This window comes from Mchenga conophoros, linkage group LG13 (assembly GCF_057382185.1).
Source record: "Mchenga conophoros isolate Kocher_MC1m ecotype Shallow Benthic linkage group LG13, M_conophoros_male_GT1.1, whole genome shotgun sequence".
Classification (NCBI taxonomy): Eukaryota; Metazoa; Chordata; class Actinopteri; order Cichliformes; family Cichlidae; genus Mchenga; species Mchenga conophoros.
Genome location: NC_140538.1, coordinates 19,076,969 through 19,091,109, shown reverse-complemented (window position 1 = coordinate 19,091,109; position 14,141 = coordinate 19,076,969). Strand labels below are relative to the sequence as shown.

Below are 14,141 nucleotides of genomic sequence, written 5' to 3'. Positions count from 1 at the left end.
ATAGCATGTTCTGACTAGAGCTGGGCGATATGAGATTTTTTCATATCACGATATGTTTTTTTCATTTCAGGCGATAACGATATCTATCACGATATAAGCCAAATAACTATATTTGTAAGATTTAAATGTGCTGTTGCTCACAAGTAAAATGTGAAATAATCAGCAGCTTGTTTTTATTTAAATATTTATTTCCCATAATAAGTTCAACAGGGTAGATGTACTTAAGGAACATGAGACTTTTTCAGATAAATAAAGGCAAATATTGCAAACTACACAAAAGGCAGCCGCTAAAGCGTTTAAGTTTCAAAACAGAACAAACGAAACAGACTAAATTGTCAATTCCACTTAGAAACAAAATATTAATTCTAAAAATAAATCTTAGTTTGTTTTACAGAAGAACAGACAAAACTGACTAACTTTTGTCAATATCAAATAAACTGAGAACTAAAAGGAAATTCTCAATCTCTCCTTGTTGTATAGCTTAGCTTTTCAAACAGTTTTAACAGTTACTTTAGTCTGACAAAAGCCGAATGACGAATTAGCGCTTCCAGTCAGAGACTGAGGCTACGTCCACGGGTATTTTTGAAAACGGAGATTTTCCGTTTTCGTTTTAAAAAATAATCCCGTCCACACATAAAGGCAGAAATGAAGGAAAACGCTGCTATGAACATGCCAAAGCAGCAGGTGGCGCTAGATTCCTAACCGTGCAGAAATGTTGGCCAATCAGAAGTCTAGAAGCCTCGGTGGGAAAAAGTAAACAAAGCTGGGGCATAGAAGCAGAACCGAGTCGTATGTGTGGAGGGACAGTAACTGTGTGTATATGTAAGCATTTAAACACTGCAGAGAGTAGAATTAACAGTAACAGTATTGTAGAAATTCATTTCACCGAAACAATAACGTGGCGCACAGTGTGACGCATGCACCAGTTTATTGTATTTCCAGACTTGCTTTCGGCACAATTTACAGTGCACGCTACTCTATTTTTTGTCAGACTTGAAATAGCCGAAATACCTTTACACTACGGAACTTCTATGGCTCTTCCGTTCGACAATCTCTCCGGCGTTGGAACCATCATCTGTTTTCTCTTCGGTCACGCTCGGTTGATTTTTCTAGTCGGCACACTCATTTCCTCCATTACGCGCTGGCTCCATTACCCGCTGGCTGCTTCCCAAACAAACCCACGTGCGGCTTGGCACTTGTGCTGTATGTAACAAGTCACGCGACGTGACGCTGCGGCTGTGATTGGTTCGGCTCTGCGCTACTTAATTTAGATTGGCTGACCTTTTTTTTTTTTTTTTTTTTAAAGAGGACAAGAGCGGCGAGGTCTATCGCGATAGCTTAATTTCTCTATCGAGTAAAAGTTATATCGCGATACATATCGTTATCGTTCTATCGTCCAGCTCTAGTTCTGACTGAGAGATTTCTGAAAAAAAATCAAACTTACAGCTCTGCTATCACTTCCAACATAAATGACAGTGACGTTTGTAGGGTTACTGAAGTTGGGCTAGCTGGTATATAATTATGTGCTACGTAATCGCTAGCGACACAGCTATGTTAGCATAACATAAACAGTGCAGCTGGAGGATGAACACTAACACTTTTACACTTATAAAAGTTAACGTGAAGGTTCCTCATGGTTAGAGACAAATGCAATCGCATGGCAGGATGCTGTAAACGGACCAAACTTCAGTCAGGAGAACAACTGAGATAATCCATCCACAATACGAGGTTAGTCATTAATATACTGCAACAACATGGGAATAGAGCAGCTGCCAGAGAATTCAACATTAATGAATCAATGGTACAGAAGTGGAGGAAGCAAGAAGAATGAGTTTAATAAAGTTTGATTTATCTGACTGCTTTGTTTCGCTTAATGTGCCTTATAATCCTGTGCACCTTATGGTCCGAAAAATACGTACTGCACACTGCAGTTTAATGTTGCAAAGCACCTCTTTTTAACTTCAGTGGATATTATACATGGTTATGCTCAGGATATGTCAGCCCATTTCCACTGGAAATGCCTTTTGGTTAAACTTTCAGCAAGGAATTTGCATTTGCACTGTTACATTTTTATAAAGCTTTAATGTACATAAAAACCAGCTTCTTGTTTAAGTGAAAATAAATGGAAGGTTGTCTTTTTGCGCTAGTAATGTTGTGGAGTTGTATTTTGTCGCGCATCAATTATATCGTCAGTTATATCGTTATCGCAAATTTTCAAATATATATCGTGATAAATATTTTTGGCCATATCGCCCTGCTCTAATTGCAATAACACCAAGATGTGCAATACCTTTAAGAACTGAAGAGTTGGTCGTTGTAGTCATTACTGGCCTCTTTACCTCCGAAACACAGATACTAGAAAATTTAAAAAAAAGACATACTGTGAGCTTGTGACCTAGCAGACCGCATGAATTTTACTCTGTCACACTTTTAAGAACAAGAAAACTGGCTGATTTATATTATTTACAATACCGAGTCACTTGACTAACTTATTGGACTCAAAAAAAAAAAAAACCCGACATTTTTTGAAATTAAAGTTTAGCTTCATCAGTCCAAAGAAATTCTTACTGTGACACAAGGAAACAAGGAAATTGTCCATCCTGGTCCATACTACATCAGAAATGTATCAATGACAGACATCATTCAAGTGTGTCAAGTGTTGAAATCAAAGCCACAAATCAGGAATACGTTAATGTAACTGATTATTTAACTATATAAATAGCATCAATAGTACTGCGGCAGTCTGAGCAGCATAAGTAAGGGATGGTTCAGGGTTACCTGATCCAGTCATAGCTATAAGCTTAATTAAAAAGGATGGGGTTTTTTAGCCCAACCTTAAAAGTACAATGGTGTACTGCAACAGGAGGTTTCTCATTTTAGAGACACTGCCCAGATAAAAGGAACCCGTCCAACACATTTGTTTTATGAGCACACCAAATCAAAAATGACTCCTAGGTTCCTCACAATGTCTCTGGAGGCCAACATATCTGGTTAGACACCATGTTTATCAGATTTTTACGGTCAAAAATAACAATCTCAGTTTTGTCTGAAGTTGGGGTATCAGATCCTGACAACTTTGTTCTGAACTGAGAATAACAAGCGAGCTGCGTAGTAATGTTGTGTCAAATCAATTATTCAATTACCCCAAGCACTTCTTGATAAATTACTCAAGGCACAGACGCTTGCTGGGGGTACATGCTTAAACTTGTAGCGAATACCACAGCACTGCAAATTATGAATATACTCTCTATGGGAGGTACATACAAAATATATGACGACTTCTAAGCTTTGTACTAACTCGTACTTTAAATCAAATTATTAAAACGCTCAATTTTACTGTTAGCTAACTAAACCACCTATTAGTGAAATTGACTCAAGGCAGGTTATCAAACATATGGATATAACATTAGTTACTGTGTAACGTAAAATATATAGGGCAGAGTCGTTAAATTTAACACTTATCAAAGAGCATGAATGAATGCCAATAATGTTAACAAAACCGTTAGGCTGCATTTTGATGCTAAACTCGCGAAGCTAACCATGGTGGCCGTCTATGGTTCATACTTCCGCTGGCACACGCATTTCACTTATTGTGACATTTAGGAGTCCGAAGACGTGAAAGAAGATATAAACACGCACTTCCAGAGGTTGCCGTTGACTTACTTTGTGTGGCAGTCACTTTTAAATCGCACAGTTTCGACCAACAACTCACTCCTGCTTGTATTGTTCGCGCGTGCAGTTTGTGGAAATGATGTAGTCTGGGACAAACAGCTATGATTGGTTAATGTGTGACATACGACACTTCCGGTCTAGAAAGGAATGTGGTAGGGCCCCTACAAAGGGTTTACTAAACCGCGTGTGTCCTTTAATCACAGTTTTTATTCGGTTAAGCTCTGCAAACGCTGAAAATATACTGCTAATCCAAAGAAGACGAGTGTTATGCGGTACCGTTATGATACAAAGTATGAGTTTGTGCCACTTGCTGTTTTGCTCCATGAAGAAAACTCACGATTTAGCCTGCCTAATTAAAAAAATTAATTAATTAATTCAACAATCAGTTAATTTTACTTGATATGCGCAAAGAAAAGGTAGCCATCAGATTTTGTAAGTTACTGCTTTTTTGTTTATTGTGTTGGTTGTTTATGTACACTCGTAAGTATAATGCAAAAATAAATAAGTTTGATGAAATAAAAGAAACAAAAAAATCTTTTTAACAATTAATATATTTAATCACAAAATTGAAAACTAACAAGGAAGATAAATAAAGACAATAAATAATAGAAAGATTGTTTTAAAAAGCAGCTTGCAGGTGAATTACATATAAATTCATGACACATGATCTACACTATGTTGGCTTATCTGCATTGACATGCTTATGAATTTTAGTGACATCCTCCTCTTAATCCATAGGGTTTAATATGATTGCAGCTATAATACCGTCAACTCTTCTGGGAAGGCTTTCCCTAAGGTTTAGGAGTGTATTTATTGGGATTTCTGAACATTCAGAAATCTGCAGACTCCAGAAGTGCATCTGTGAGGTCAGACAATGATGTTGGACAAGAAGTGCTGGTTTGCAGCCTCTGCACTAATTCATCTCAAATGTGCTTTGCTGGGTTGTGGTCAGGACAGGCCAGTCAAGTTCTTCCACACCAAACTCGCTAATCCTTCGCTTTGTGCACTGGTGTGCAGCCAGGTTGAACCAGTTTGTTCCCACAAAGGTATGAGAATGAAATTGTCCACAAAGTCTTGGTATGCTGAACCGTTTAGAGTTCCTTTAACTAAGGGGCCGATCCCAACTCCCAAAAAACAACTTTACACCATACACCCCCCCTCAACCAGATTTTACACTTGACACAATGCAAACAAGTACTGTTCTCATGGCAACTGCCAAACCTAGACTCCACCATCCGATTGGCAGATGGAGAAGCGTGATTTGTCACTCCAGAAAACACATCTCCACTGCTCTAGAGTCCAGTGGCATGTTTTACACTGACACTTTGCATTGCACTTGGTTATGTAAGGCTTGGATGCAGCTGCTCAGCTATGAAAACCCATTCCATGAAGCCCTCTACACAATGTTTTTGAGCTAATCGTAAGGCCACATGAAGTTTAGAGGCCTGTAGGGACTGACTCTGCAGAAAGTTGGCGACGTTTGTGCACTATGTGCCTTAGTGTCCGTTGACTCAGCTCTGTGGCCTACCATTTTGAGTTGCTGTCATTCCCAATCCCTTACACTTTGTTATAATACCACTAACAGCTGACTGTGGAATATTTAGTAGCTGGACTTGCTGCACTGGTGGGATCCTATCACAGTACCATGCTGAGTTTCAGTGAGCTCTTGAGAGTGACCCATTCTTTCACAAATGTTTGTAGAAGCAGTCTGCATGCCAAGGTGCTTGAATTTATACACCTGTGGCCACGGAAGTGTTTGGATCACCTGAAATCAATCATCACAAGGGGCGAGTTAATACTTTTGGCAATGTAGTCGAAGTTAAAACAGACATTTATTTGAGATATTAGTTGTGACGCTTTCAAGGAATATAAATTTATTAAATTCACACATAAGTAAGTCTCTAGATAAGACACGTTTAAGTAATCCACATGCAGGCAAAACTTAGCACTTACTGCAACAACATAAACATACTGCCTCAACGAAACAAGTTATTTAACACATTTTGATGTAGTTTAAATCATGCCCATGCACATTTGATGTCCAAGCATTTCAATATTTACTGAACCCATCAAAAATAAATTAAGGCCTGCAATTTAACAATGTATATAAGTTAGTAAGTTTCAGTTTTATTTGTCACTTCAATCACAGAACAAAACCCTCCTTGTGTTTTATTCACCATGAAAGCTAAGACAGAAATTTCACAGGGTTGATACTATGAATATAAAAGACTGAATTGTACTGAAATACGTGAAATACAACGGCAGGGGGTCTCTCATAAAACAGTTTGTTACATAAGCGTCTAATATGTCTCAAAATGGCACACCGTGCAGTTCCACGATAAATGAAATGAACATTTATATTTAGGGCCTGTGCTACCACCACAACTGGTAGCACAGTCTCTGAAACAATCTCTGTTACAAACAGTCTCTGAACAGTTCACAGTCTCTGAAAGTGTATGGAAGGATGAGTAGAATCCTTATGAGAGGCATTCCGTCCCACCGTGTAACACATCACTTCAAAGTTTACTTTAGGCATTTTGTTGGTTTGAGGTCCGGTGAGTCTGAAGGCCACAGTATGGTCACACATGTTTTATACTTAATAAACAACTAATATGATTCAGCAAAGGTTTTGACATGTCACAGAAAACAGGTGCAAAAAATAAAACGAATAATGACTATTCTTGGTGTCTGATGGCTCATTGAGACACCTGAACTGAACAACCCCAACCACACTGGTCCTTCTAAAACATTGCAATACCTGTCAAATGACCACTCATGCCTTATAAATATATCGGCATTTACTATGGTCCTCCACTCTTTCATTCTGTTTTCCCTTTATCTCTGGTCACCACTGTAGGTGTTGATAATACTGCAATATGGATTTGTTCTATGATTCCAGCATAAATTTAAAGTGTTAAAATGTTTAACTGGCAGTAATTCTATAAGTCACAGTTAAGCTAACACCCGCTGGATTTATGTCATAATAACAGGATACAGTAAGATAGTATATGGCATGAAGCATGAAATTCTGAAAAAGCAACAGTTAAGATTAAATGCACCTCCTTTTTCAGTGTCTTTATAGTTGCAGTTTGCTCATAGTAAGACACGGTATGAAACACTTCACTTTAAACCACTGACAAAACGTTGCACTTTAAAGGTATTTTTTGTTATGCAAATGTTGACTACAATTTTCACCACTGCAGGCAGCATTTTACCAGTGGGTGTGTTGAGATTTTTTTCTTAGGTGTTGTGCATTTCTTTTGACGTGATATTTCTTTTAACCCTTACTTTAAATTCCTCAAAAAGTTTTGCTTTTTCCGCACCACCATTGTTTATAGCAGCGATTCCCAAAGTCAAGAGTGCTTCAGCCCAATTAAAAACTAGAAGATCCCATGGGGCACACCCATTTTAAAATTTCACTTCAATTAAAATACAATAAAAAGAGATGTATTTCCTTGAAAATGTTATTCAAAAAACATAAACAGGCTTTTGGCTAGAAATTGCTAAAGTTACCAAGTCATACGTAAAATACTATGGTCAATATGGGACCCACCTGCTACTGGGATATAAACTTCAATACAAGAGAAGCAAATATAGGTTGGATTAATAAGTAATATAACAAACTAACCGCATCTTATCATTTTTATTCACTTTTTAAATAAATAAATCCATTTTACGGAATTTCTGTACCTGTAGTACACTCGCAGCCTATTGTGGCTCCAGCCCACACTTTGGGAATCTGTTTCATAGTAATGCGTCAATGACTAATGCCTGTTTTCTACAAGTACCTGTTTGACTGGACTCGACCTTGTTTTTAGGGTTTGTCATTAGGTGCAAATGGAAAGGTGAAACCCAGCAACAAAAACCAACACCGTGGTTTCCAAGTCTGAGAAAAACCCATAGACTTATAGACTTATACCACTCTTTCGATGTCCTCCATCGTTGTTGTCTTTGTCAGATAACAATGACGTTGTTATAACGACCCCATGCACATTGAGGTGGAAATGAGAAACTGAGTATAGCAAAGTTGAGTTGAGCCAAAGTTGTGGAAACAAGGCTTCAGTGACTTGCTGGGCTGACTGATTGCACCATGTTATGTTACATACTGGTATCATACAAAAGTACAGTTTCGTCCTAGTTTAAGTTCAGTTAATATTTATTTAACACAAAACATAGATTTTTTTTTACATAAACTTGTGGTGAACTTTTTTTTTAAACATATAAATTTACAATAAATAGCTTTAAGCTGCTTTTTAAATGGATCTATTGACATTAAAGTAAGAACAAACAGCAACAGTTTGTCTTACAACTGTACAGTTTACGTAAGAAGGATCCTTTAGGCTGAAGCATCAGTGTCACACAGAGTTGCTCCTGCAGGTTAGAGGCACAGAGGTATGGGACACTTCAATGTGCACAGTGGACATGGGATATTGCTCACACTCTTCCTCTAGTGGGAAACAGCGGCAGTGTAGGAGCACCTCGCTCACCTCTTGCCTAAAGTTGGAGTTCAGGAATCCGTAGATGACGGGGTTAATGCAGGTGGAGGACATGGCCAGCAGGTGGCAGAGGGAGAACAGCAGGTTGTGGTGACAGACGGGCAGAGCCTCCTGGTTCCAGTCTGACACCACGTTGAAGATGGTGAGCGGAAGCCAGCAAAGGGCAAAGACTGTTATGAGAGCAACCAGCATGATGTTGATCCGGCGGCTGTGGGTCATGCGCTGGCACTCGGGGGTCCGGGCGCGGTCCAACATTTCTTTGCGGTGACGGAGCCGCACAATAACTCTAACATAACAGAGCAGGACCAAAAACAGTGGCCCACAGTACTGGAACAGCAGAAGCCATGTGGTGTAAGCGACCCTGTGACCCTGGGATGGCCAGTGCTCCACACAGGCTTCCATATGTGAAGAGGTGGGGACGTAAGAAAAGAGGGAACGGTATGAATTTTGAAGCGCAGACAGGTTTTTGTATGTATGAGTAGGAGATGTGTTGAGATAAGCATGAGGAAAATCTTGGTCATGTACCGATGACACGGGCAGGATTACATTGGTATAGGGCTCATTTGTGAGCAGCTGAAAGGCTAAGAAAGGCAAAGATGTGAAGCAGGCCAGTATCCAAATGAGAACAATTGCCATGTAGGCCTGAGGAACACTTGGTTTCCATCCAGAGGGGTTAATGATAAGCTGGTGCCTTTCTAAGGCGATAAACACTAGAGACAGCACTGACACACTCACAGAGACACACTGGATGAACGGCACCAGGCGACATAACAGCGAGCCAAACACCCAGTGGTCCATGATTGTGTATATGACAGTGAAGGGGAGGCAGAAGACACATACCAGAATGTCAGAGAATGACAGGTTGCAGATGAAAATGCTGGTGACATTGACCTTTTCTCTGCGGCGGGCAATGATGCAAATGAGGCCAATGTTGCCCACCAACCCTAGCACCATTGTAACACTGTACCAGGCTACAAGGCATGCTGTCAGAACAGGAGACATGTGGCACTGCTCATCATGCTCCAGAATGGCGAAGTCTGAGAGGAGCTGGGTCTCATTCCCTGGCCAGTCCTGTACAGACCCATGGCTGGCTCGCTCTTTCTCCCAAGCTGAGGATTGTGGAGGGGTGGAGCTGTTGAAGATCAAAGGAAAAGGTGACGCTGACAAAGAAGACTGGGTTGTGTTGCCACTCAAGGACATCTCACCAAGACTGAAGTGTCACCAGCACCATGGATCAAACTGTCCATCCCAGCCCTCTGAAAACATGCATCTGAAACAAAGAGAGAAATCACAGATTCATGAAATGCATTTATTCTACTGCTCTTATACTATAGAAGTCAATTAATGTGTGTATGTAGGAGTGATACTGTTGCTATAAATGAAGGAGAACTAAGCTGATCCTGTTTCTAAAAAATAGAAACTACATGTGTGAGGAATTAGTGCCTGATAGAGTTGAAGGAAGTTCAATTATATGTACAATAAATGTTTGATGGGGTGGAACCATCAGCGTAGCTTTGTGCTGAACATTGGGGGGGCAAGACAGCAAGATCTCTGTCTAAATAAATAAATAAATCTGGGTAAATTCCCAGATGATTAAATATGCTACTATATTGCTGGTAATACCTGAAATGAGTAAAGAAAATCAGCCTATTTATGCAAGATAATTCATAATTTTATTGGTGGTGGTGGGGGGGTTATATTGGTTGCGTCTGATTATGGTAAATGGCCTGTATTTATATAGCGCTTTACTAGTCCCTAAGGACCCCAAAGCGCTTTTATATCCAGTCATCCACCCATTCACACACTGGTGATGGCAGCTACATTGTAGCCACAGCCACCCTGGGGCGCACTGACAGAGGCGAGGCTGCTGGACACTGGCGCCACCGGGCCCTCTGACCACCACCAGTAGGCAACGGGTGAAATGTCTTGCCCAAGGACACAACGACCAAGACTGTCCAAGCCGGGGCTCGAACCGGCAACCTTCAAATTACAAGGCGAACTCCCAACTCTTGAGCCACATTATTGGGGGGTCATAACCCCTCTAACCCCCCTGGAAATTACGCTCCTGGGTGGAACAGTGGTTAGCACTGTTGCTTCAAGGCAAGAAGGTTGCGGGTTCAGGCTGAGGCCTTTCTGTGTGGAGTTTTTTATGTTCTCCTGTGTCTGCACGGGTACTCCGGCTTCCTCCCACAGTCCAAAGACATGCAGTTAGTCAGGTTAGGTTAAATGGTGAATCTAAGTGATGAGAACATGTTTGTCTGTCTCTTTGTTAGCCCTGCGACAGACTGAGAACCTGTCCAGGGGTTGGTAAGCAAAAGAAAATGGATGAGTGGGTTACTATGAAATGTTTTACTAACATTCATGGGTCCCCAGAGCAGAAATCCTAAACACTATGATGACTCATTGGCTAGTTTGCTGACTTCAAATTCGTAGGGGCTCTTTGGTGTAGCAAGGATATCAGGACTGCGAGTAATGGATGGTCTGTGTGAGTCATTGCAGTCACTTTATGGTCAATCTGTGTCTACACAAGATTCATTCAGGCCCACTACTGAGTCGTATATTACCTGACATTTTGGAAGTCCTCAGATCCCACTAAACAAGTAGTATTACATTCACTGGCCTCATTTATTAGTTACGCTTTGCCAGTACAAGGTTGGTCCCCCGTTTGCCTTTGGAGTGCATTAATTCTTCATGGCAGAGATTCAACAAAGTGCTGGAAAAATTCCTCAGAGTTTTGGTCCAAATTAACAGGATAGAGTCACACAGTTGGTGCAGATTTTTTGGCTGTGCGTTTATCTTCCATTCCACCACATCCCAAAGGTGCTCTATTTCTGAAATGATGCATATTTCTGCTGTAAGCAGCCATCTGAGTATAGATGCAATATGGTCATAAAAAACATGATCATCAACAATACTCGGGTAGGCTGTACTATTTAAATGATGTTCAGTTGGTATAAAGAGGCCCAGAGTGTACAAAAAAATATCCCCCAAGTCATTATTATGCAAAATTCTGACCCATCAAATTTTTTTCATCAGACCAAGCAACATTTTTCCAGTCTTTTCCTGTCCACTTCTGGTTAGCTCGTGTGAAATGTCAGCTAAGAAGATTCCTTGCATTCCTCTTCTTAGCTGACAGGAGTGGCATCTAGTGTGGTCTTCTGCTACTGCCTATACCAGGGGTAGGGAACTCCAGGCCTCGAGAGCCGGTGTCCTGCAGGTTTTAGATCTCACCCTTGATCAACACGTCTGAATCAAATGATTAGTTCATCACCAGGCCTCTGGAGACTTCAAGACATGTTGAAGAGGTAATTTAGCCATTTAGACCAGCTGTGTTGGATTAAGGACACATCTAAAACCTGCAGGACACTGGCTCTCGGGTTCCCTACCCCTGGCCTATACGCTTCAAGGCTTGACAGGTAATGTGTTTAGAGATGCTCTTCTGCATAGCTCTGTCATAAAGAGCGGTTATTAGAGTTACCGTTGCCCTTGGCAATCTGGCCATACTCCTTTGACTTTTGGCATCAATACGACATTTTAGCCCAGGCTTTTTTGGGCTGTTCTCTGAAAACTGTAGAGACAGTTGTGTAGGATAATCCAAGCAGTTTCTGACACAATCAAACCAACCCTTATATCAGCAACAATCATGCGACATTCAAAGTACTTTAAATCATCCCATTCTAATGCTAAGGTTGAACTTCATATCTATATTAACTAGCGTCCATGTGACAGCTGATTATATTTGTGTTAACAAGCAGTTGAACCACTGTACCTAACAAAGTGGCCAGTGAATGTTTGTACATTACAAAAGGCAAAATAGACTTGATAAAATACAACAGAAGCTGTGCTTGTGTAGACAGGTGAGTTGGTGAAGATAAGAGAGTATGTGTTCTGTCAGTCCTGTGAGACAGATGACTGAAAAACGTGCAGAAAAAATGCACGTGGTGGAGACAAACTGTCAGGACCAACGACTGCTCTTGCGATCCTCCACACTTTAAATCCAGATGTTGAACATTATAATTATTAAACATCTAGATTTATCTTTGTCTTAGATATCAGGTTGACTGCAGTCCTCATGTAAGAATGACACCTATATAAAAAGGAAGAAAATATGAAGTGCTTTCACAGTTTAAATAACAAAAGACTTTGAGTACAGGTGATAAAAGGTGATAATTACATTCTTTTGTAAGCGACTTGGCCTCACACTAATAATTGCTGCAATTCCTTGTCCAAAAATCAACAGTCAGGTCTCAAGACTGAACATAAAAAGCTAATGATATCAAAATGATTATGAATACACAGACTTAGATTCATTTATTTTAATGAAAGGGTATGACATTGTCATGATCCTAAAAATGGACTGTAGCCATCTTCCCTGGAACCTCTGCTATGTGCCATGAAAACCATAAGAAAACGAGACTGTCACTTTCCATTAACAGCGCACACACTTTGCTATCAGTCACTTCACCCTGCATCATTACTAACCTACTGTGTCAGTGTGTTGAGTGAGCTGCAGGCAGGGTGGCACAGCATCGATCATCCTTTGTTCGGTGAGGAAAGGCAAGTGTAATGTCACCGGTAACTACATGCAACAAAGAACTGCAACAGTGAGTAGAAACCATGTACAGCAGTAGTAAGAAAAGGAAATATTGAAAACCAACAGCCATTTTTAAACCGCTAATGCTGCAATTGTGCGATGCTGTGGGGAACACATACATCAAGTAGTTGTGTTAGTGTGTTGGACACACTGCAGCGCTAAGTCTCTGCATGGTAAGGAACACTGTGACCTGTCTCCACTTGACCCGTCATATTATTCTTATCTTTGCCTCAAAAAGTGCCCTCCATCTCAGAGAAAATAGATGAAACAGAAATGAAGGCAAGGCTGTAATTTTCCTTGGAGAAGCTTCACCTTTTTATTTTTAAAAAGACATTGTACTGTGCAGTGAAAGGTGGATTCCACATATACCTTTTAAGCAGCAATCTTGCACTTAATCTACCTGCTAAAGAGTGCTGAGGGTAGTGTCATATAAAGGTAATATTTCTGAGAAATGAAAAATAGTTTATTATAGCTGAACACTGCACTTGATTATAAAGGTCTGACATGTGCTATTCCAAAGGGATGAACGATTTGGGGTTTGTTTGTTTTTTGCGTGTAATGAATCTGTACTGCAGGTAAAATGCATTTGAAAATGAAAATAAAGATATATGCTTGACTGAAAAACAAAAAAAGCCCAGTCTTTCAATTACCCCTCTGCAATCACAGGTTGTGTTTCTGCTTCACTTCTTACCAGTACAGCCACTTACTAGATTCTAAAAATTTCCTAAATCCAAAAGAATAGTCCAATATGTGTGTGCAATCGATACAGCTGCTCAGAGACTATTTTCTTTCATATTGCCTTGTGCCGGTGATAATCAGGGTAACGGCAGCAGGCACTGTGCAGTGTGCTCAACCTGAGCTAAGCCTTGTTATCTGCTGGAGGTGTCAGGGATTGTGGGTGACACCTCTCAAATCTACTACAAATACTTTCACAATGTGGTTCTCTTTACATTTCAACAAAGAACACGAAATATGAATGCAATGTTGTTCCCCTGTTTGCGTTTTCTTTTGGATAAATACCACCAGACATGCGTGCTGTCAGATGCTTTTGTTAGACTGTATAATTGAAAAGATATTTGTAGAAGGAGAGACCTACATTACACCTGCTTACAGTCTCTGGACACTGCAAGCTGACAGTCTAGAAACAATACAGCATTCATTTCATAGCTGATTGAATCCTAATCAATACTGATTTCCCTCGACAAAGATGATGAATCCATTCAATACATCAATATTGCGTGTTTAAAAAAAAGAAAGATAAAGGACTCACGTGATGGTTTAGCTGAAAAATGAGTTTCAGTGAAGCCAGGATGAGAGAAAATGATGCTCTGAACAGGTGTGAATCCTCAGGGATTAGAGTTGGAGAAGAAGCTGTGCAC

The 14,141-nt window shown here is 40.2% G+C and overlaps 2 protein-coding genes across 5 annotated transcripts in view; both read right to left on the bottom strand.

Moving 5' to 3' along the window:
- Nucleotides 1–3,776, bottom strand: part of mcph1 (microcephalin 1) — a 36,379-nt gene extending 32,603 nt beyond the window's left edge. For all 3 annotated transcript variants that reach the window (XM_085297037.1, XM_085297038.1, XM_085297039.1), the window contains exons 1-2: nt 3,664–3,776; nt 2,291–2,355 (exon numbers count right to left, since the gene is read on the bottom strand). In XM_085297037.1, the coding sequence (XP_085153163.1) occupies nt 2,291–2,324 (34 nt within the window). In that variant the 5' untranslated portion in view covers nt 2,325–2,355; nt 3,664–3,776. The remainder of the gene's footprint in view (nt 1–2,290; nt 2,356–3,663) is intronic.
- A 1,647-nt stretch (nt 3,777–5,423) lies between these two features.
- npy4r (neuropeptide Y receptor Y4) lies at nt 5,424–14,141 on the bottom strand. Of its 2 annotated transcripts, XM_085297035.1 has the most exons (3): nt 14,033–14,141; nt 9,374–9,438; nt 5,424–9,300 (listed from the first exon to the last, which is right to left on the bottom strand). In XM_085297035.1, exons 2-3 carry the CDS (start codon nt 9,397–9,399, stop codon nt 8,028–8,030), a joined length of 1,299 nt encoding a protein of 432 aa, XP_085153161.1. In that variant the 5' UTR covers nt 9,400–9,438; nt 14,033–14,141; the 3' UTR covers nt 5,424–8,027. The 2 variants fall into 2 exon arrangements, with proteins under 2 accessions (XP_085153161.1, XP_085153160.1); XM_085297034.1 differs by having other exon boundaries at nt 5,424–9,438; nt 14,033–14,103.